General features: G+C 37.0%; 1 protein-coding gene across 3 annotated transcripts in view; it reads left to right on the top strand.

Annotated features, from left to right (window-relative positions):
- Positions 1-24815, top strand: part of LOC138691911 (zinc finger protein 235-like) — a 95777-nt gene that overhangs the window by 23435 nt on the left and 47527 nt on the right. The window contains exons 1-2 of one of the 3 annotated variants that reach the window (XM_069814526.1): positions 4958-5096; positions 7657-7739. In XM_069814526.1, coding sequence (XP_069670627.1) covers positions 7721-7739 — 19 coding nt within the window. In that variant the 5' untranslated portion in view covers positions 4958-5096; positions 7657-7720. Of the gene's footprint in view, positions 1-4957; positions 5097-6720; positions 6896-7656; positions 7740-24815 lie in introns of those variants that run through there. The other 2 variants (XM_069814525.1, XM_069814524.1) reach the window with 2 other exon arrangements.

The following is a 24815-nucleotide window of genomic DNA, read 5'->3' as shown; positions in this document are numbered from 1 at the left end:
GACTCGCATATTTTTTTATAATTTATCCAGTATCCCTGCCTTGTTCTCTCGATCTGTATTAGATTAATGTGTTTCAAAGACAATTCCATCAGCTGGGGCAACAAGATGGATTTAAAATAAGAACAGTTAATGTTATTCATGAGAAGAAGGAGCCATTGCTAGAATGTTTTCAAACCATAATGGAATCTGAAATATCTAACTGCACAATAAATGAGGCAAGCACCCTGGTGCGTACTCTTGAATATCCTGAATTCAATTTCTGGCTCAGTTATTTTTTTCATTTATTGATGTATCATGTATATATATATATATATATTAGGCCTTACAACCAACTACAACATCGCCAGTTAGATATTTCTAAGGTTCAAATCTGCATATAAAAATTAAATTACGGTTTATTTAACGACACTCGCAATTGTAGGGGTTATATCAGCGTCGCTGGTGTGCCGGAGTTTTGTCCCGCAGGATTCTTTTAAATGCCAGAAAATCTACTAACATGAGCCTGTCTCATTTAAACACAACTTAAAAGATAAGGTGCATGGAACTAATCTTTAAATAAAGTAAGTTGCTTGGTTTATTTTTTTATGCAGCCCCCCCTTAATTCAGTACTCAAGAGCCGCCACTGACAGCTAGATAATTTATCATAGAAAAACAAAAAATATTTTATATATACTGACATATAAATGATCAGATGAACATAATACAGGGTCTGAAGAAGGTGCTGACTCAGTAGATGAAGATATTTCAGACATACAAGAGATGTCTACGGTCTTCTACCTTGGTAAGGATGCAAAGACGCGCTGGAGAAAACACGAGATGTCACTCTCATAATATTATTAGATGTCGCCTACCTTCAGTGAAAGGAAATGCAAAAAATTGTAAATCACCTCAGTACTGTTTCGAACTTTTTCTTCACTGCCGATATGTAGAACATAATTTAGGAAAATATAAATAATTTGATTGACAGTGTTTCAGATAATTACAGTGAACATAATAAATATAAAGTGAAAGACACATATATGTCAGAAATGAAAGCTGTGATTTGTCTCCTGTTTCATGGCTGGTGTTTTCAGATCTAATAGACAAAACTAAGACGATTTGCAGGTTTCAGATGGCACGGCATGGACATATTTAGAACCACTATGACTGCAACGATTTAGATTCATCCTACAGTACTTACGCTTCGATGACAAATCAACAAGACTGAGAGATCCAAAATTGGTAAGTTGACACCAATCAGAGATATTTTCGAACATTGTATTGCTGACTGTAGAAACAAATATTTGGTAAGAGAAATAGTAACGATTGATGGAAAACTTGAAGGATTTAGTATCAAGTGGCCATTTAGACAGTATATTCCCAGCAAGCACTGCAAATATGGCGTTAAAATATTTACCCAGAACATTTTGCTCAAGTAATCTTGAAGCCTACAAGGAAAACAACCAGAAGGACCCTATAATATGAGTAAATCTGCAGATGCTGTAGTGGAAAGACTGATATCAAGTATATCAGGCTCTGGAAGGAATGTCACTGTTGACAATTGGTTTAACAGTGTTCCTCTGGCTACCAGACTGTTGAAGGACCACAACCTTACACTTCTTGGAACTGTAAGGAAGAACTGCCTGCAGAATTTGTCCAGACCAAGAACAGACAAACTCGTAGTAACAGGTTTGGCTTCAACGGAGACATTACATTAGTTTTCCATGTCTCAAAGAAAGGCAGAGTTGTTCTACTTCTTTCTACGATGCATCATGACGATAAAATCGATGAATCGACAGGAGAACAAAAGAAACCTGACATGATAACCAGTTACAACACATTCAAAGCGGGGTCGATACAGTAGATCAGATGTGCGCTACATATGATGTCTCTCGTAATTGGAGGAGGTAGCCTGTTACAATATTTTTTTGCAATTCTGAACATTCCTGGCATTAATTCACAAGCAATATTTTTTCCCAATACACAAACAGACATCATGCGACGTCTGTTCTTGGAGACATTGGCATTGGGGCTGTTGGCAGAACACCGTGAACAGCGCTCGAATTCCTCCAGTCTACATAAAAGACTCCAGATGAAGTTGAAACGGCAAGCAATTTCAATACAGGCTGGACATAAGGAAGGAAAAGGGAGATATGAAGTATGTCCACGAACAAGACATCATAAAACAAAGTACGTGTAAAAAGTGCTCGAACTTCCTGTGCATTGAACATATTGCACCTACTGTAAGTGTGAAGAATTTTCCATTATAATAAGGATAATGACGAAAGTAACTAAAGAAATTTGAACAGACTGATTTGAAGATAGTTATGTACTTTAACTAATTGTACTGTATTTATATGCATCACAAACATATAACAAAATATTGACAAGAATATTAGAACTTTATTGGAAGCAGTAACTTACAGTAATTTGAAAATATATATTTGTCCGATATAAAATTAGTTTCGAATTTTTATTTGTATTTTAGGTTATTCTTGATACATGTACAATACATCTATGTTAAAATAAATCCATTTTGATATTATATGTAGTACTTTTAAACCAAAAAAGTATCAGGGTGTAGGAGACCCTCCCACGGATTAATCGAGAATTAATTTAATTCACACGTTCCGAATGGGTTGCACAGCATGTTGGAACAGTAAACTGGGAGTTCTTAATCATTTGTCTTGTTGGAACGCACATACTGGGAATCGGCAGGCAGTTCAGAATCGATTCTGAACCGTGCTGGAACAAACCTTAATAGCACAGTCTACTATATACAGTCGCGAAGCTTGAGGTGTTTTTTTGCAAATCTCGTGATAAAGCGCTCCAAGCGGTTAGCAACTAGAAACAATAGACTGTCCATGGTCGACTTTGAACTGTGTCGTATTTCTATCGAGTGCTAGCTCGTTGCGTATTTCACATTGATGCTTGTGAAACGTTCGTTATTGGTTATAATGAAAATGTTAATGGCTAAAATATAATAATTGGAATAATAATATGGGACAAGGAGGAGACGTTTGTAATGCTATAAATTGTAGCAACAGTAGGAGAAAGAGGCCAGAGTTATCCTTTGTCCGGTTTCCGAAAGATTCAGAAAGGTTCCTGGGTTTCCACAAGAATGCTGTGCAGAAACAAAACTCTTAATTTGAAGTTCTTTGTGACTGTTAGAATACATTATACCCTTAAATTTCACAATGAAATGTTTCAGTCTAACCGAAAGGACATTAGATACCGGTTAAAGTTCTGTCACTTAGGCTGCTAAATTTCCAGAGAAATAAAGGTTAGATCTACTTTTTTTTTTTCCAGAGGATATATTTTTAATTGTAGCTATTAATTTTGTTATTATTTTTATGTGTTATTTTACTAAAGACGTAGAAAAAATTAAGTTTGTTTTAATGAAATTTATTGATCACGTTTTATTTTCAATTCTGGTGGGATTATCATTGCTTAGGCCTACTCTTTTCTTAATTATAGCTGTTAATTTTGTTGTTATTTTTATTTGTTGCTTTACTAGAGACATAGAAAAAGTCTGTTACAATAAAATTTATTGATCACGTTTTATTTCCAATTCTGTTGTGATTATTATTGCTTAACCTCATCCCACTTTGTTAACTACGTAAGCCTACACAACAAGTACCGGTACACGTAAGTTACTCCATTAATTCATATTTCCATTATTATTGTTGTAAAGAGAAATGCAAATTAATATTTATTGGTTTCATAGTTAATTATCGCTATAATCTTGAATGAGTGAAGCTATTATAGTAAATTTCAGTTCGTTTTGCACAAACAAAAATTATATTAACTTATTTCTTGCAGGTATCTTCGAGTTTATGGTGGAATTTAATATACTTCATTAAAATAATAAATTAACTTTATGCATTTAATATTTAAATAATGGAAGGAAGGTGTTAATTTTTCCAAAAGAACACGACAACGAAAGTGTAACATATTTTGCGGGCTGCTAGGAGAGAGATCTGCGATGATGAGGCGATAGTAGCGATCCTAGTGGTGGGCAACTACCCATGTTTGCATTTTTACTACATATTGAGCTTCGCGACTGTATATAGTAGACTGTGTTAATAATCTGTAAATAAAGTCACTGCTGCTCTGACGGGGAAGGGGCAGTTTTTAGGACCCCAAAGTGCTTTGCATTGATTATCTTTACATGTGTTTAAAAGAAAAATTCTTAAAAATCTGTATTTAATATTTTCTGCAATGTCGTTCAAATGGACGAGTGAGAGAAACAGGAGTGCAGTGAACTTGATATAAATGAGCTGTGAAGGCCGTGCCTCAATGATACATTTTCAGCTGAAGGGAAGTAGGTAGTTGTCTAAAAAGCTGACACCTGTCGTCACGATCCACGTCATAATGAAATTAATATGCGAGAGATGCAGGATGAATAACTGTAGCCTACCTATGTGGCCAGTTTCCTTAGTATTGCTCCTGCACCTGTCGATTATTAGGTTTGTAACAAGCAGACGGAGGAGAGCTACATATTTCTGAAAATTATAGAATTTAATAAACATGAATAATTGTTTTAACATAATTGCAATATCATTTTACAGTACCGGTAGGCCTATCTTAAAGTAATAGACAATTTCTCGCTGGATGGTTTTTGAACAAATGAAGTAGGATTTCTCTTCACATCACTTTCAATTAAAGACAAAATAAAATTGACCTGCTCTATGGTAAGTATAAAATAGTCTTTGAATTTAATTTGATCAGTAGGCCTAAGTATATGTCTATAAATAAGCGCAATGAAGCATCCTTCTGTACGTCTGGTTTTAAACATATCATTGGTTTGGAGTCTTCTGTCTATTGGTGTACATTATATTTAATTCGATCATATTCTTCTTCCTCAAGAAGTAATACAATCATTATTTCTTGCCTATTTAAAGTCATTTTAACAACTTGTAAATTCTCAACTCAAGTTCATAGTTAAACAGCTGGAGACAATCGATATTAATCTGCGATGTCCTCGATCGACTGATTGTCGATTCTTAGAAATCGATTATTCTCTACAGCAAAGACGGCGATGTTCGCTGCAAAAGGGAACCGCATAGCCGACGTTGAGCGCTGAGCGATCATCGTCTAGTCTCTGGTCCATAGTAGTAAGTTTGTTCCTTACTACTCGTATAATTTGGCAAGCCTAGTCATTAAGTACGTGATAACATTACTGTATCTTTATTTGTCTATAATTAACATGTTTACAACAGGTCTCTTCAGCGTGATGCTTCTTGATACATTGGTATGGCAAACAGTCACGTTAAAAAACAAGTCTCTTTTATTATATACAGATTGAAATGACGATAGTTATTTTTTGTATTTTCTTAATGCAATATATAGCTGTGTGATTAGAAACTATGAAAATGGAGGTTAGTATTGTGGTTTAGCAATCAATATTCACACGAAAAAAGGAGAATATAATTCAAAGCAATGGTTTATCGATTAATATTTTTTGGGTCTACTTATATGACTATTGGATATTGGTAGTATGTTTATGAGAATATATGTTGGCTAGATTGGGGAATGGGGTGATGTCATAAGATTGACGTCATCGGTTAGTAGGATTACATTTTGTGTTTGCTTTGGATTCCGGTGGTTAGGTTGGTATAAGTGTAAATTTTATTGCTGGTTGGTACTGATGAGGTTTGAATGGCGTACCGGTAAAACATGTGTTTGGATGGTGTGTAAATCATTCTATTATTTGTTCAATTCGTGAGCAGTTGTGCTACTGGTGATTTGTTTGGCTGTGGAGTGCGTTGCTGGCCCAAGAGTAGTGAAACGGAGGGCTGAACAAGGTCGACGTACCATATGTGAGAAGGTTAGAGGGTTAGTCGAGGTGATATCTCAGTGACATGAGGTCAACTTATGTGAGAAGGTTAGTGGGCTAGTTGAGGTGATATCTCAGTGACATGAGGTCGACGTATGTGAGAAGGTTAGTGGGCTAGTTGAGGTGATATCTCAGTGACATGAGGTCGACGTATGTGAGAAGGTTAGTGGGTTAGTTGAGGTGATATCTCAGTGACTTGAGGTCGACATATGTGAGAAGGTTAGAGAGTTAGTTGAGATGATATCTCAGTGACATGAGGTCGACGTATGTGAGGTTAGTGGGCTAGTTGAGGTGATATCTCAGTGACTTGAGGTCGACATATGTGAGAAGTTAGAGAGTTAGTTGAGATGATATCTCAGTGACATGAGGTCGACGTATGTGAGAAGGTTAGAGGGTTAGTTGAGTGATATCTCAGTGACATGAGATCGACGTATGTGAGAAGGTTAGAGGGTTAGTTGAGGTGATATCTCAGTGACATGAGGTCGACGTATGTGAGAAGGTTAGAGGGTTAGTTGAGGTGATATTTCAGTGACATGAGGTCGAATACTGTGAATTCAATGATATAAGTGCGTTTTCTCTACCATGTGTAGTGTCGAATTGCCGAAATTTCACGTATATGATCGTGTTGATGATATCCTATTTTGAATAAGAACGGATGGGTTCTGTTCCAGAATGAGATATCGTCAATTTCTGTGATTTTTGCTTTTTAGATAATGGGATCGTGTTGATGATATACTATTTTGGATAAGAGCGCCATCACTTTCCAATATAACATAAAAAATGAGTATCCAAGGCTTGAGAAGGACAAGGTTTATTAACGGTATTCTTTTATTATAGGATATTGCTTAATTTTCGTCAAGTTTGACAAACGATGACGTCACAACATAACGGTAGTTACGTCACAACGCACAACATGGCCGACGTAAACCAACACGACGAGTAAATAAAACTATCTAAAAAGAATAATCACACAAATGGACGATATCCCATTCTGGAACAGAGCCAGTGATGGATATTTTTTGAAGTGGTGTGGGCCTACATTATGGATAATGTGTTTCCTAAACTTCAATGTCTGCAGTATGTATTTGCTGTGATTCCGATTAATTGTCACCAATTTCCAAGATTGTCTTGCTATGTAATGAGTTAATAAGGCAAAAATTAGCAACTGCTTCATTTTAGGATTGTTGGTTATGGTATGTTTCTTATTTCCATTGTTTGCCTTGTAAATGTTAGATGTCTTCATATGAATATGTTTGCACGGTATCTTAATTCTATAATATTTTATTGCGCTATATGATAAATCCTTGGGAGTCTTTAGTCTAGCTAGTCTGTTTGCTAATTCCATTTAGACAGTAGTTGTACTAGACGCACAGTAAAACTAATGTTTTGGTGACAACGACTAAACAAAAGAACGATAAATTGATAGCGATAAATCTAGCTGCAAAAATTATCGCAAAGTGTGACTGTGATTGGTTGGAATTCAAAATTTCATTACACTTCATTGGTCGAAATGGAATGACGTCATATAAACGCAATAGTCAGTTAAGTTACATTTATACGCGCAGTTAAGTAACTGGGAGTTACTTGAGGTACCTGCATTAGAAACCGGGCAGTAGTCTCGCCAGTAGGGTTGCCACACTTCCTAATGGTAGAAAATAATTTTACGTGTTAATAACTGTTGTTTAATTTGTAAGAACCGTCCATTTTATTGAATAACTACAATATTTCCTTATAAATTCCGTTGATGACAGTAGTAAAAATCGGAATCCTACTGATTCTGCTTAACTCATCGGCTACCATTTGGTTTCACTCTATCTGTATCCATTTTTTTTTTTCAGGAAGAGAAATTTGCGGTGATCACTGTACAAGAGGAGAATATAGTGGATGTGAAGGAAGAGGAATATGAAGTCCCAACTGAGAGGTGAGAGAATTGTGCAAGTCGTCAGTGTGTTTTTAGTTTTGCTTGTTCTGGTAAATTACGTAACATGTATGATTATTATGTTGTGTTACTCTGCCTGATTGATATTCGACTTTTTTAGAGTAGAATGGGCGAAGTAAAACCGAAATATGCTCAAAAGGTTTGAGATGAGTGGTTGAAAATTACAAAATTTTCTCAGAGGCTATTGGGTTGATGGTGATGACGTGAAAGCATTTTATAAAGCATGGCGTTGTAGGTGCAGAAACAAAAAAAAAAGTATATCTGTAGCGTCCGCATTCTCTTCCAAAAGACAGACAAATATTAGCTGTAAGCCAGCGGTGGATTGCTTGGAAGGTAATGGTGCCGGGGGATAATTGCTCTTCTTGTGCTATAATGTCGTGTGATCATTTAGGCGAAATATGTAAAAAAAAAAACAGATTCAAAGATAAGTCAGATTAAGTTACATCGTGCAAAGTGTAGTACCGTAGTTTCCCCTAACTATGGTCCACATTTTTCATTCTATATTCTGTACTATTCATCCAGATTAAGTGAAATTTTGGCTTCGGACTCTTGTAAGTGCGTATTAAGTAAATATTAACATATGTGTTTGAAATTATTTAATTACAAGCGTTTAAAAATAATAATAAGCATTGGTACATACAGAGGTGTGAAAATTATTAGAATAATCTTAATTTTAAAGGTTTTTTTAATAGTTCCTTCACAAATATTCATTGAACTGATGGATACTGGTATATAATATTAGGTAATTTCATAGAAGACGGGCACTTGGTTGAATATAGTAAGTATTACCAACATTTTTATTTCAGAGTTAAATGTTAGTGATCTTTTAGTGACTTCTACATGTTAGTTCTAGGTTTTTTATACTAGGTGTCGCCGTGATTTTCTTTTAATTTGATTGGTTATAGTTGTCATTTGTTCTAGAATTTTCGTTAATTTTGAATGGATAATGACGTTATCAGTTGTTGTTGGTTGTTTGACGTGAGTGGTGTTATGTTGTGTCTGATGGCTAAAGCTATTGAAAGTTTGTCATTTTATGATTTTCTTTCGATTTGATTGGTTATAGTTGTCATTTGTTCTAGAATTTTCATTAATTTTGAATGGATAATGACGTCAGTTCCCGGTTGTTTGACGTGAGTGATGTTACATTGTAGATTTATCTGCATTTGTCGAATGCGCATCATCATGCTTACGAAAAGTCACTTTTCAGTGTCAATAATTTATTTTGTGTGCACAAGGTTGGAATTTTGAAGTAAGAGGGAAAGAAAGGAATCCGTGTTCTGAAATCATGTATTAAATTTTGTGACGATTTTGATTTAGTTCTTTCGCTGGTGAATAAGGATTGTGTTGAATGTTGAGGAGAAAACTGTTTTTCTGTGGTTTAAAAGAATTATTTACTGAATTTTCTGTAGATGTTAAGGTGTAATAAGTGTTCAAAGAGAATTTCATTTAGTGTAAATACGTGGTTTATTTACGCACAGTTGACTGTACGACAAAGTGTTGGTTTAGTTCCTTGTTGCCTGCATGGTTTAAGGTTAGATTGCCTTAAAGCCTATGTCATATACTGGAAGTGAAGTGGTTGTCGTTGAAGACGTCAATGAGAATTGAATTTTATTTAATAAGGTAATAAATTATTATGTTTTGTTTTGTGTTTTAGTGATTTTTGGGGGTAAAGTGCGGACGAAAACTGCCAGAAAAGTACTACCAACTATGAAGTTCGAATGCCACGAAACTCCAAAAAAAATCAAAGGCGAAAAATTAAATATATTTTCATTTTTTTTGGAGGGCTTGTTCTTCTTTAAAAATATGAATATATATTTGATTTTTCATCTTTGATTTTGCGATGTTTGGTGACATTTGGACTTCATAGTTGGCAGAACGTCTTTGGTAGTTTTCGTCAGCCATGTTGGATTTTGCCCGTCTTCTAGGAAATTACCTAATATTACTATACTGATGTAGGATATATTTACTACTAACAATGCCGGAAAGCATTGTTGTGCATTGGAATTCTTCTTATTTTACAATTGTTATGGGGATTCAGAAATTATTATATTATGTTGGCGGAATTGGAAACTTCAAAAATTAATTAAGAAATGCTTTAAACAAATTGTTCTTTGCGTTTACATTGTTGTGAAGGTTCAAATAAACGTATACATCTGTTTTGTGCACATAATTTTTTTATGTTTCCAATTCCGCCAACATAATATAATAATTTCTGAATTCCCATAACAATTGTAAAATAAGAAAAATACCAATGTACAACAATGCTTTCCGGCACTGTTAGTAGTAAAAATATCCTACATCAGTATAGTAATATATACCAATATTCATCAATTCAATTAATATTTGTGAAGGAACTATTAAAAAACTTTTAAAATTAAGATTATTCTAATAATTTTCACACCTCTGTAGTTGTATTCTGAATTGCCCAACTATGGTCCACTCATATATTCATGCTTGAAAGCATGAATGGACTATAGCTGGATCTGTAATTATTCATAAATCAATATATTGAGTTTCTAATTTAAGGATAGAAAAAAAAGGCCACCTAATGTTTCTCAATTTTTTTTATGAGATGAGAATCAGAAACAGAAAACCCATTATGAAATGAAGAAAACAATGCTTTCCAGAAAACAAACTTTTTTATTATGACTTGTGTTATTTTCAACACCAAACAATGTATATAATTAAAAGGTGTAAAAACTTACAAATTGTACCTATCCATTTTCTTCCAAATGTTCAATTGATTTTGTGGCCGCCCAGTTGTTGCTAATAGCGGGTATTGCCTCCCCGTGACTGCATGACTGCTGCCATTTGCCGATTCAACCTTTCTATCAGATTCTGAATGACAGCCTGGTCAATTCTATTCCATTCTTTACTTAGAACATTTCGAAGCTGCTGTAAGTTTCTGTGAGGAGGTAGACGACTTCTAGCTCGCGTCCCTAGCATACTTCACACATGTTCAATGAGGTTTATATCAGGACTTCTTGCTGGCCATGCCATCCTATTCAATCCAACGTCGTGAAGGAACTCATCCACAATTCTTTTAGCATGAGGGCGAGCATTGTCATTCATGCATTAACAGGAACTTTACACCAATAAGTGGGGCATATGGTACCACATGTTCAATTAGACCCTCTTCGATGTATCTTGGAGCAGTCAAAGCACCTCCATTAATGAAAACAAGTTCTGCGTGAGCTTCATACGAAATGCCACCTCATACCATTACTGATTCATCTTGGAAACTCACACGTGAACTGAAGGTACATGGAGAAAAACGTTCTCCTTCTCTTCTCCACACTCTTTCACGTCCATCTGTAAACTAAATCTCGATTCATCTGTGAAGAGCACTCGTCACCACTCCCCCAGGTTCCAATTAGCATGACTGTGAGCAAAATCGTTAAACATGATGCTGCTGGAGAAATTCTGGGCCTTTAGCTGGTCTTCTGGATTTCAGCCCACATTCATCCAGACGTCCTCTTACAGTTCTCTCACTCACGTTAACTTCTTTTCTGGAAGGCTCTTCTGGTCTCAACAGCTGTGGAATGGCGATCTCTTAATGTGTTTAGGACACTAAGGTGGTCGTCACGAGCCGAAGTTACTCGTTTTCTCCCTGAACCGCGTCTCCTGGAATAACCTCCTGTCTCTCTAAAGCGATGGTACACTCGTTGTACGGTCGATCGAAGAATCCCAAGAACTGCAGCCACATAACGGTGACTATTCACATCTTCTATCAATGCAACCACTTTTGCTGAATCGGTAGGAGTTAGCGACATTTGTATATAATGAAGTACTCCAATACTGCCTCAAAAGAGCTTACCAGTCTGTAGACTTCTTCAGTTTAGCTTGAAATGTGTCCGAGAAGTTTAGACACAACATTGTTGGGCATTACGTATTCAGACATATCACAAAATAAATGAATGACTAAGTGAACCTCAGCACACCTACAATTATTTAAAAAATCCTACAATTAAAAAAAAAAAATATATATATATATATATATATATATATATAAAAGTAAATCCCGAAAAGACAAAGTATATGATTATGTCTCGTGACCAGAATATTGTACGAAATGGAACTATAAAAATTGGAGATTTATCCTTCGAAGAGGTGGAAAAATTCAAATATCTTGGAGCAACAGTAACAAATATAAATGACACTCGGGAGGAAATTAAACGCAGAATAAATATGGGAAATGCCTGTTATTATTCGGTTGAGAAGCTTTTGTCATCTAGTCTTCTGTCAAAAAGTCTGAAAGTTAGAATTTATAAAACTGTTATATTACCGGTTGTTCTGTATGGTTGTGAAACTTGGAATCTCACTTTGAGAGAGGAACAAAGATTAAGGGTGTTTGAGAATAAGGTTCTTAGGAAAATATTTGGGGCTAAGAGGGATGAAGTTACAGGAGAATGGAGAAAATTACACAACGCAGAGCTGCACGCATTGTATACTTCACCTGACATAATTAGGAACATAAAATCCAGACGTTTGAGATGGGCAGGGCATGTAGCACGTATGGGCGAATCCAGAAATGCATATAGAGTGTTAGTTGGGAAGCCGGAGGGAAAAAGACCTTTGGGGAGGCCGAGACGTAGATGGGAGGATAATATTAGGATGGATTTGAGGGAGGTGGGAGATGGTGGTGGAGACTGGATTGATCTTGCACAGGATAGGGACCAATGGCGGGCTTATGTGAGGGTGGCACTGAAGCTACGGGTTCCTTAAAAGCGAGTAAGTAAGTTAGTATATATATATATATATATATATATATAGGTGGGCCCGTTTTTTTGTCGGTGAGCGTATATTAAAGAACAAAAGTACGGTATCAAAATAAACTAACACATTCTTATCAAAGTAATTATGCACATAAATTCACTGATAATGTTTATTTACCATACTGAGAACTATTCAGTAGACCTATTCCGATCCTTTGAATCTCCACTTCTCTTGTAATTCTGAAATTGAAAATAGATCTCTCTTTTTCGGGACGCATTTGGGGTCTTCAATTTGTCTCATTATGTTTTGCTTTCTATAAAATAAAATGTCACTTCTCGCCACCTCAGTAACTGCCGCTTCTTGCCATACATGAAACAGCTCCATGGTTTTTCACATCCAAAACTTTCCCTGGGCACAATTCCTCCTCATAGGTAATTACCACATAACTATGTGCCTTTAGCGTTAATTTAACAGATTTCGTCTTCTTTTCCACATCTGACTCACTGTCTGTAAATATGGAGCGAACACCGGAAACATCATAATCTGTGTCCAATTCACTCTCATGCATCACTCACAGCCCGGACGGTTGTTTTCCTTCTGCCCTGGAGTTTTCGTTTTACCGAACCATTAGTCGTGCTAGTACCATTGATGCTGGAACAGCCAGCTTCTTTATTTATGGACCATAATGTTAAATGATGTTTTAGAATATACAGGGATACCGTATTTGCAGAAGCATAACCACATTTTATTAAAACAAATATCTCAAAATGAAATACAACTATGATCCACGAAAAATTGTGGTACATAGTTGAGGACTGATTGTAGCCTTGAGGTTAGGCATTTTTCACGCAGAGTCCTTAACCTCTGCCAGTGTAATTATTACGTGAAAGTAAACACTATATAGCCAGGTTTAATTGTACAACGAATCATATATCTATAACGTACAAGTTCTACAGAGGAGAGCTTAATAAAACAGACAATCACAAACTGAATGATTTCGTGTTTTCACACATTCAATACAACGATGCACACTGACCTTGTTAAGCATCCATGTCATTGCCACGTGTAATGGTAGATGGAAGCATACTATGGAGAACCTAATTCCATCACAGTAGCGCCTCAAATGGCAAACACCGAACTCTTGGGGGACTAAGTAATACATAATGCGTTTTGGACCATAGTTGGGCACTTGGACTAGTAGTAGTAGTAGTAGTAGTAGTAGATTTATTTTGCCTGGCAGAGTTAAGGCCATGAGGCCTTCTCTTCCACTCAACCAGGTTACAATAATACAAATACATGAGATACAAAATTTGATTGCAAAACAACACAAAAGAAAATAACTTGGACTACAGTTATGGGAAATGACTGTACTGTTATTAAGAATGTTATTGGGCCTTATTTCACGAATGACTTATGAAGTGATATTGGTGATTCAAAGTACAGTGTTTTTGTAGACGAATCAACTGATATTAACGTCACTAAGCTTTTAGTAATAACCATTATCATAGTAAAACATCTGACAAGTTTGTTTCAACTTTCTTTCACTTGCTGAACTTGAAAAATGTGATGTGGATTCTATGGAAGATACATTGAAAGAAATTAATTTAGATTTGAAGAAACTGCAAGGAATCGGTGCAGATAATGCTGACGGTTAACAATGTAGCATGTCAAATTCTTAAAAGGGACATTCCACATTTGATACTTGCAAGATGTGTATGTCACTCAAGTCGGTAACCTCTGCAGAATCCCTTCGAAGAAATTTCGACTTTCTGGCTAGGGAAAGTTATAACTGGTTGTCTCGGTGTTCATCGCGTCAGCTCCATTACCGCCAGATTTTCTCCTCTCTAAATGATGGACAGGAACCATTAAAAATTCCACAAGCTTGTTGCAGTATGTAGGATGGCTAGAGTTAGAAACCCACTTCGAAATTGTTAGGCTTAGTGAAAAATGTTATACGGCTGAAATGCTCTATTCTTTCCTCAGACGTGAACTCAATTTCGCTTATTTGCTATTTTTGAAACCTATTCTTCCCGATCTTCAGAGAATCAACAAAAAATTTGAATCCAATGATGTAGGCTATTAAATGATGTGGTAGTTATCATTCAGTCTCTTCTCAACCAAATTGTTGTTCCACCCTATCCGGTGCAGAGGAAATTTCTTAATAATGATTTTCAGCAACCCAAAGCCATATCTGGGATACTCGTTTGAAAGTAAACTATCAGAAATCAGAAATAACGTAACTGAACAAGAAGAACAAAGTGTTAGAGGAAGGTGTGTAAAATTTGTTTGCTCGCTCATCATAAAAGTACAGCAGAGATTGTTGATAATATTGAAATATTGAGGAAATTGTCCCTTCTTGCTGTCTCAAAGGTAAAGGAGCCCTTAATTCCCCTATTAGGAGTTTCAGAATTGGGTAGTGACACAATCACTAAAATTGAATTACAGTGGCAAAAATTAACAATTGTAAAATGGAAGTATATCGATAATTGTGTCAATTGTTCGTGTCAGGTGTTCAATTATTGTAATGCGAGCGGTGAAAATCCTTTCAAAGAACTTGCAGACTTTGCCTTATCTACGTTGGTAGACGAATGTTCAGCCAATTAAATCTGATTAAAATGAAAACAGGAAATCGAATGCGAATAGGAGCGGTTAACCCTATATTGGAAATTCGTGCAGGTCTTCGGAGAAATAATCAGTGCTGTCATAATTATGGACTTCCTGCATCAGTTCTAAAACAAAATACTGGGCACCGTGGTAACATACATAGCTACATCACCTTCAACCTCCGCAGCTCCCCTCTCCCGCCAAGATGAGATGATGATGGTGATTCTTCCACTTTTGTACGATGAAAGAGTACGTAGAGCTGAAAACCCGGGTTCAAATCCCGGCACCGGAGAGAATTTTTCTCCGTTCCATTACTCTTTCATCGTATGATGACGCAGAATATCTGCATGGAAATATCATATGTACTTCGGTACATTAAAACAATATATATGATATGCGTAAATCACTTCGTGATTTAAGACGGCGCTTATTCCGTTGGATCCCGGCCAACTAGTCACTCATAACGAGTGCACCTCAGCACATGTGTGGACTTCGGTCCTACGTTCATAGACATCTATGACGTAGTGCAGAGGGCGGCCACTAGAGGGAACCCAAGAGTTGGAACTCAATCAGAGACAATTCTGTCCGACGTCGGGATTGTATCCGGTGTGGCTTTGTGGATAAAGCATCAGCACGTAGAGCTGAAAACCCGGGTTCAAATCCCGGCGCCGGAGAGAATTTTTCTCCGTTCCATTACTCTTTCATCGTATGATGACGCAGAATATCTGCATGGAAATATCATATGTACTTCGGTACATTGAAATAATATCTTCCACTTTTGGAAAGTTACATTATTTTATATACTATATTTCTGACATAAGTGATTTTTCGTAGTTATTTTAAGATCTAGGATGAAAAGTGAAATGTACTTCTTTTCAGGACGTTTTAGTTGTTTTTTACTCTAGGAGAAATATTCGTCCACAGACAGACGCCCATTGGGTCGTTACACTTTGTATAACGAGATAGTGGAAAGCTTCAGTGATTTCAAATTTGTTGTATGTTTGCAGTAACTTGATTTTCCTTTGAATGACTTACAGCTACATAACTAATAAGCAAAGCTCGGAACTTGGGGACTTGTGTCTTTGAACGTGGCTAAGTGACCGGACTTCAATGTCACAAACTCCCGCTTCCAGGACAGAGGTACTGTCAGGTCTGCTATAAAAGTGGTTCCTGGCTGGAACAACATAATGATAATATTATGGTAGGTTGAAACAAGTAATTTTATAGCATATATATAAATAAACATGCAAAATATATCAAATTTACAGTTCTGCTCTGTATATTTTATTACAGTGTATGACTACATACATTCGAATATTTTTCGAACCCATACCTTCTTCGTCTGTTAGTTAAACATGATTTGAAACGAAAGAACTTATTTCCACGTCACATGAAGTGACGGGAGCAAAATTAATTTTTTTTATTTTATTTATTTTAACTAGCTACCTACTGAATACAAATTACATTTATAAGCAAAAATGTTTCTAGCCACTACCGTAAGAGCCAGGCTCGTGTACGGTGTGGTCTTAGTCAATAATATAACATAAAATTTACAAGGACAGTTTACTAAATACAGTAAGTAACTTAATTCAAACCAATAAATACAACACAAGAGCAAGAATAAAGATGAAAGAGAAAAAGGTAGAAAAATACACATTTGATATAAATTGACAATCCGACAGAAGCCAGTGATATTCAATAAAACATGAATATAGTAGACAGAAATAAAAGGTAAAAAAATACATTTGTTAATATTATATTATATCGTGAATAATTTTACAAATTTATTTTTTAAAAGCTTAAATTTTAAAAAAATTCAAATTTGGAAAATGGTTTGTAATTGTATTATAAAGTCTTAGGCCGAAATAAAGTATTGAATGTTTTCACTGTCACTGTTTCCTGTTCGATTTTCAGCAGTTGCTAGCTCATCTCGTATCTGAGAAAGATAAGTATCCTAAATTTGTCTCGAAAATAGTTTTCAGTTTCTATGCCACTACTAGGGAAGGTTCCACTACGACTTGATCCATGGCTGTGGACAAATTTTCCACCGATTTAAGGGACTGCAATGTATTTCAATGAACGCCCGTTTCCAATCTCTAGTTCGTGTTTGACACAAGTTACAAAATATAAACTCTCCATTCGAAGAAAATAATGTATCTCCTCAGAATTCCTCCACGAAATTCTGTACCTAAATTTTAAGAAATGTATTTTCAAATGTATACAGTACCCTTTGGAATAATACGTATTTTCTTATTTTCAAACAGACCGTTTATCTCTAATTAATTATCTGAATGTCATTGGCATCGACACGACACAGTTTCCTCGTCCGTCTTCCTGTCATTCGATGTGACCACTTTCTTAGTACACACGACTGTCCCTGAGCACTTGCAGCTTGAGCTTTGTGTACGTTGTACCTGTAACCTTACTCATGCACACGACACACAAGTCCCCAAGTTCCGAGCTTTGCTAATAAGAAACGGACGCAGGTCCTTAAGACGTTTTGCCCAAAATGATCTGAGAAATAAGCTGTCTAGTCTCTTGAAACGCCCTGTATCCTCGGCGGTTATTAAAACGAAACCAAACATGGCAACATAGATTTTAACTCGTGACCTCTCCAAACATATTCCGGTATTCATCGGCTCGTGTCCATATCGTTGATATTGTGTTTCAGCTCTGTTGTGTGGTTTACTATTTCAAACATCGGAAATGTCTATCCAATTTCATGTCATAGGTCATAAGTCTTCACCGCTGTCTGAATCTGTAGAATTCTCATTCGGTTTGAAGAAACAGTGTGGTTTGACGACACACTTGTTGAGATTGAATCTGTCTTAAGAGGAAGCAGAGTCACATGTGAACACAAACATCCTGATAAATTTATTGCGTCCTAACAAAATATAACACAGAAGAGGCCGAGACGTAGATGGGAGGATAATATTGAAATGGATTTGAGGGAGGTGGGATATGATGATAGAGACTGGATTAATCTTGCACAAGATATGGACTGATTGCGGGCTTATGTGAGGGCGGCAATGAACTTCACGGTTTCTTAAAAGCCATAAGTAAGTTTATACCTCGACCAAAACTACTTCCGACTTGACAGTTTACAGAGAAGGGGGAGCAGTGTTGTCATATTGCCCATCTTTCGAGTAAGCGAGCGCGCTGCCGATAGAGTGCAGTAATGAACGGCTGACATGAACACATACATTTCTAACCAATTTGTTGAACACTAGGCATTAAAACTTGGGTATATTATTATTTTTATTGGTTTATTATAATTAGTAGTAGTAGTAGTAGTAGTAGTAGTAGTATTCTTCAATGTAATCTTCTTAGAAAGACGTTGAAAAAATTGTAAACTATAAAAATATTTATAATTAAAAATCTTCACGGCTTTTTTCTTTTCCAATATCGATAACAGTGCTCTTATTAATTTTAACACAAGTAGCAATTCTCGTTACGACTTGCGCCAAAGGTAAAAGAGGTCCGCCATTATCTTTCTCCCTCTCAAAATACTCTCTTACATACCACACACCCTCTCTCTTGCTTCACTCTTTAACGGGGCACCTTGTACAATATTCTTTGTTATTAGCCACACACTCCACCAATGACAACGAAGATAATACGTGTAATATAATTTAAACACAATAATTATCGATACACTAAAACAATAATACAACTAAATAATATTTTTAATTCACACAAAGCACGCGCTAACCAGCCAACTCAAAGTAATTCCGGGCGACTGTATTCACCACTAGGCCGCGGTATTCACGTGCAACATGTGAACATAGACACGGCAACACCGTCCCGTTACCATGGTTACGCGTCTTTCGTGATTGGTTGATTTGAATGGTTGCCATGGTAACATGCTAAAGGCGCCATTTGTCAGGTCGGAAGTTGTTGTGGACAGACCATAAGTGTCTTGCTATGCACATGCGACAGGAATAAATGTCCTGGAAGGGCTCGGTACTAGGGCTAGGTTTTGTTGATACAACCTGCGTTTTAAAGCCAATTTAATTTTATGCTGGACTCCTTCTTAAGCCTCTCTTGCAGTTACGTCCAATTAATGAATCATTCTCACACGTCACACGTTCGCACTGCCTTTGTGGGTTAGCCCACTCTGTCACCGAACCGCTGAATTATTAGTGACTGCAGAAGTTGAATACATCTCACATTGGAAATGCCTGCTGATACCAGCCGATGAGACATGTTTCATGCGACCATAAACGTCGCTTTAAATACAGTTTCAGTATTACGCTAATTGAGTGCGAGCTAATCAAACACATGTGCAACAAATCTAATTAACGGACTCCGCCACTCGGTTGGTTTTTAAGCTGAGTTGACACAAAGATAGGGCGGAGGAAAAGCGACGTTATTACTTCCGACAACCCTGCTGTGCTGTTAACTCTTCGCATCTCACACGTACCCCCTATCCATCCGCCTGCGCTTTTACTGGACTTTTATGTTTTATTAGGGTTCTCTGCCTCCCCCCCACCGTTCCGCTCTCTCTCTCTCTCTCTCTCTCTCTCTCTGACTGACTAACTCCTGCCAGCCTTCTTTCTATTCTTTGACGAACACGAAATAGGGATATCCTATGCGAATTTTTACCGTCAGATGGCAGGAGCGTTCCATGCGGGGCAACATGTTGTAGGGCTATGTTTTTTCATATACTACAGTTGATTACGTTTTCCCGCTTGTTGGTTTTCTTTGCGTGTCAAAATTATATATACAGTTATTTTGTATAACCTAGTATAATTGAATATAATTCAATATTTTCGTACCTCACAATTTAATTTAATTTACAATATATAATAACGTAAACCTGTATAATATTGAGAGATTCCCCGAGATGGTTGGGGAAATCTGCAGTATGCAGAATATAAATACGAGTAAATTGAATGTTCATGAACCTAAACGAGAACTTTGAGAAAAATATGCACGAATAAACAAATAGGAAATATGTCGAAAGTGAATATTGCCCTCTTTAATAATTAATATATAAGAACCGTGCGCTAAAAACAGGATATGCAGCCACCAATGTGTGTTTTTTTTTTTATAGGGAAGAGACTATCGAGATTGAATTCCTTGTATTTTTCTGTAGTTTGAGAAAGATCAAATGCAATGATCGCAATAGTATCACGATTAGTCGTGCGTTTTGTAGGTTAAGGACATGCAGTTTTGAACACTGTGTGGGATGACTTTGAAAATTTGGACGTAAACATGGCTTTAATAATTAGAGTACAGTACATTTAAAATTTTTTTCACGAAATGGATTTCACTAGGGATCGTCCTGGTTAATAAACATTCCAGTTTATCGAGAGTTTAATGTAGGCGTAAAATTCGGAGACTCCTACAACTACTGCATATAATCTAAGCTAACATTATTTGGCATATAGGAGAAACAATATCATGAGAAACTTATTACTAGTAAATTCAGGTTAAGGAGATAGGGATGGGGGCAAGGAAACTTGCTGAATGGGCATGCTGGGAAAACGTACTGACTTGGCATATAGAGAAACAATATCATGAGAAACTTATTATTAGTATATTCAGGTTAAGGAGATAGGGATGGGGGCAAGGAAACTTGCTGAGTGGGCATGTTGGGAAAACGTACTGACTTGGCATATAGGAGAAACAATATCATGAGAAACTTATTACTAGTAAATTCAGGTTAAGGAGATAGGAATGGGGGCAAGGAAACTTGCTGAGTGGGCATGTTGGGAAAACGTACTGACTTGGCATATAGGAGAAACAATATCATGAGAAACTTATTATTAGTATATTCAGGTTAAGGAGATAGGGATGGGGGCAAGGAAACTTGCTGAGTGGGCATGTTGGGAAAACGTACTGACTTGGCATATAGGAGAAACAATATCATGAGAAACTTATTATTAGTATTTTCAGGTTAAGGAGATAGGGATGGGGGCAAGGAAACTTGCTGAGTGGGCATGTTGGAAAAACGTACTGACTTGGCATATAGGAGAAACAATATCATGAGAAACTTATTACTAGTAAATTCAGGTTAAGGAGATAGGGATGGGGGCATGGAAACTTGCTGAGTGGGCATGTTGGGAAAACGTACTGACTTGGCATATAGGACAAACTATATCATGAGAAACTTACTATTAGTAAATTCAGGATAAGGAAATAGGGATGGGGGCAAGGAAACTTCCTGAGTGGGCATGTTGGGAAAACGTACTGACTTGGCATATAGCAGAAACAATATCATGAGAAACTTATTACTAGTAAATTCAGGTTAAGGAGATAGGGATGGGGGCAAGGAAACTTGCTGAGTGGGCATGTTGGGAAAACGTACTCACTTGGCATATAGGACAAACAATTTCTTGAGAAACTTATTACTAGTAAATTCAGGTTAAGGAGATAGGGATGGGGGCAAGGAAACTTGCTGAGTGGGCATGTTCGAAAACGTACTGACTTGGCATATAGGAGAAACTATATCATGAGAAACTTATTAGTAACTTCAGGTTAAGGAGATAGGGATGGGGCAAGGAAACTTGCTGAGTGGGCATGTTGGAAAAACGTACTGACTTGGCATATAGGAGAAACTATATCATGAGAAACTTATTATTAGTAAATTCAGGTTAAGGAGATAGGAATGGGGGCAAGAAAACTTGCTGAGTCGGCATGTTGGAAAACGTACTGACTTGGCATATAGGAGAAACAATTTCTTGAGAAACTCATTAATAGTAAATTCAGGTTAAGGAGATGGGGATGGGGCCAAGGAAACTTGCTGAGTGGGCATGTTGGAAAACGTACTGACTTGGCAAATAGGAGAAACTATATCATGAGAAACTTATTAGTAAATTCAGGTTAAGGAGATAGGGATGGGGGCAAGGAAACTTGCTGAGTGGGCATGTTGGAAAAACGTACTGACTTGGAATATAGGAGAAACTATATCATGAGAAACTTATTATTAGTAAATTCAGGATAAGGAGATAGCAATGGGGGCAAGGAAACTTGCTGAGTGGGCATGTTGGAAAAACGTACTGACTTGGCATATAGGACAAACTATATCATGAGAAACTTATTATTAGTTAATTCAGGTTAAGGAGATAGGAATGGGGGCAAGAAAACTTGCTGAGTGGGCATAGTGGAAAAACGTACTGACTTGGCATATAGGACAAACTATATCATCAGAAACTTACTATTAGTAAATTCAGGTTAAGGAGATAGGGATGGGGGCAAGGAAACTTCCTGAGTGGGCATGTTGGGAAAACGTACTGACTTGGCATATAGCAGAAACAATATCATGAAAAACTTATTTCTAGTAAATTCAGGTTAAGGAGATAGAGATGGGGGCAAGGAAACTTGCTGAGTGGGCATGTTGGGAAAACGTACTGACTTGGCATATAGGACATACAATTTCTTGATAAACATATTACTAGTATATTCAGGTTAAGGAGATAGGGATGGGGGCAAGGAAACTTGCTGAGTGGGCATGTTGGAAAACGTACTGACTTGGCATATAGGAGAAACTATATCATGAGAAACTTATTAGTAAATTCAGGTTAAGGAGATAGGGATGGGGGCAAGGAAACTTGCTGAGTGGGCATGTTGGAAAAACGTACTGACTTGGCATATAGGAGAAACTATATCATGAGAAACTTATTATTAGTAAATTCAGGTTAAGGAGATAGGAATGGGGGCAAGGAAACTTGCTGAGTGGGCATGTTGGAAAAACGTACTGACTTGGCATATAGGAGAAACTATGTTATGAGAAACTTATTATTAGTAAATACAGGTTAAGGAGATAAGAATGGGGGCAAGGAAACTTGCTGAGTGGGCATGTTGGGAAAACGTACTGACTTGGCATATAGGACAAACTATATCATGAGAAACTTACTATTAGTAAATTCAGGTTAAGGAGATAGGGATGGGGGCAAGGAAACTTGCTGAGTGGGCATGTTGGAAAAACGTACCGACTTGGCATATAGGAGAAACAATATCATGAGAAACTTATTATTAGTAAATTCAGGATAAGGAGATAGGGATGGGGGCAAGGAAACTTGATGAGTGGACATGTTGGAAAACGTACTGACTTGGCAAACAGGAGAAACAATTTCTTGAGAAACTTATTACTAGTAAATTCAGGTTAAGGAGATAGGGATGGGGGCAAGGAAACTTGCTGAGTGGGCATGTTGGAAAACGTACTGACTTGGCAAATAGGAGAAACTATATCATGAGAAACTTATTAGTAAATTCTGGTTAAGGAGATAGCAATGGGGGCAAGGAAACTTGCTGAGTGGGCATGTTGGAAAAACGTACTGACTTGGCATATAGAAGAAACTAGATCATGAGAAACTTATTATTAGTAAATTCAGGATAAGGAGATAGGACTGGGGGCAAGGAAACTTGCTGAGTGGGCATGTTGGAAAAACGTACTGACTTGGCATATAGGAGAAACTATATCATGAGAAACTTATTATTAGTAAATTCAGGTTAAGGAGATAGGAATGGGGGCAAGGAAACTTGCTGAGTGGGCATGTTGGAAAAACGTACTGACTTGGCATATAGGAGAAACTATATCATGAGAAACTTATTATTAGTAAATTCAGGTTAAGGAGATAGGAATGGGGCAAGGAAACTTCCTGAGTGGGCATGTTGGAAAAACGTACTGACTTGACATATAGGAGAAACTATATCATGAGAAACTTATTATTAGTAAATTCAGGTTAAGGAGATAGGTATGGGGAAAGGAAACTTGATGAGTGGGCATGTTGGAAAAACGTACAGACTTGGCATATAGAAGAAACAATATCATGAGAAACTTTTGAATAGTAAATTCAGGTTAAGGAGATAGGAATGGGGGCAAGGAAACTTGCTGAGTGGGCATGTTGGAAAACCGTACTGACTTGGCATATAGGAGAAACTATATCATGAGAAACTTAATGTTAGTAAATTCAGGTTACGGAGATAGGAATGGGGGCAAGGAAACTTGCTGAGTGGGCATGTTGGGAGAATGTACTGACTTGGCATATAGGAGAAACAATATTATGTGAAACTTAATACTAGTAAATTCAGGTGAAGGAGATAGGGATGGGGGCAAGGAAACTTGCTGGGTGGGCATGTTGGGAGAACGTACTGACTTGGCATATAGGAGAAGCAATATCATGAGAAACTTATTACTAGTAAATTCAGGTTAAGGAGATAGGGATGGGGGAAAGGAAACCTGCTGAGTGGGCATGTTGGGATAACGTACTGACTTGGCATATAGGAGAAACAAAATCATGAGAAACTTATTACTAGTAAATTCAGGTTAAGGAGATAGGGATGGGGGCAAGGAAACTTGCTGAGTGGGCATGTTGGGAAAACGTACTGACTTGGCATATAGGACAAACTATATCATGAGAAACTTATTATTAGTAAATACAGGTTATGGAGATAGGGATGGGGGCAAGGAAACTTCCTGAGTGGGCATGTTGGGAAAACGTACTGACTTGGCATATTGGAGAAACAATATCATGAGAAAGTTATTACTAGTAAATTCAGGTTAAGGAGATAGGGATGGGGGCAAGGAAACTTGCTGTGTGGGCATGTTGGGAAAACGTACTGACTTGGCATATAGGACAAACAATTTCTTGAGAAACTTATTACTAGTAAATTCAGGTTAAGGAGATAGGGATGGGGGCAAGGAAACTTGCTGAGTGGGCATGTTGGAGAACGTACTGACTTGGCATATAGGAGAAACTATATCATGAGAAACATATTAGTAAATTCAGG

Source organism: Periplaneta americana, chromosome 16 (genome assembly GCF_040183065.1).
Source record: "Periplaneta americana isolate PAMFEO1 chromosome 16, P.americana_PAMFEO1_priV1, whole genome shotgun sequence".
In the NCBI taxonomy this organism is placed as follows: domain Eukaryota; kingdom Metazoa; phylum Arthropoda; class Insecta; order Blattodea; family Blattidae; genus Periplaneta; species Periplaneta americana.
The sequence above is the reverse complement of the archived record's forward strand: the minus strand, read 5'-3'. Positions and strand labels throughout refer to the sequence as shown.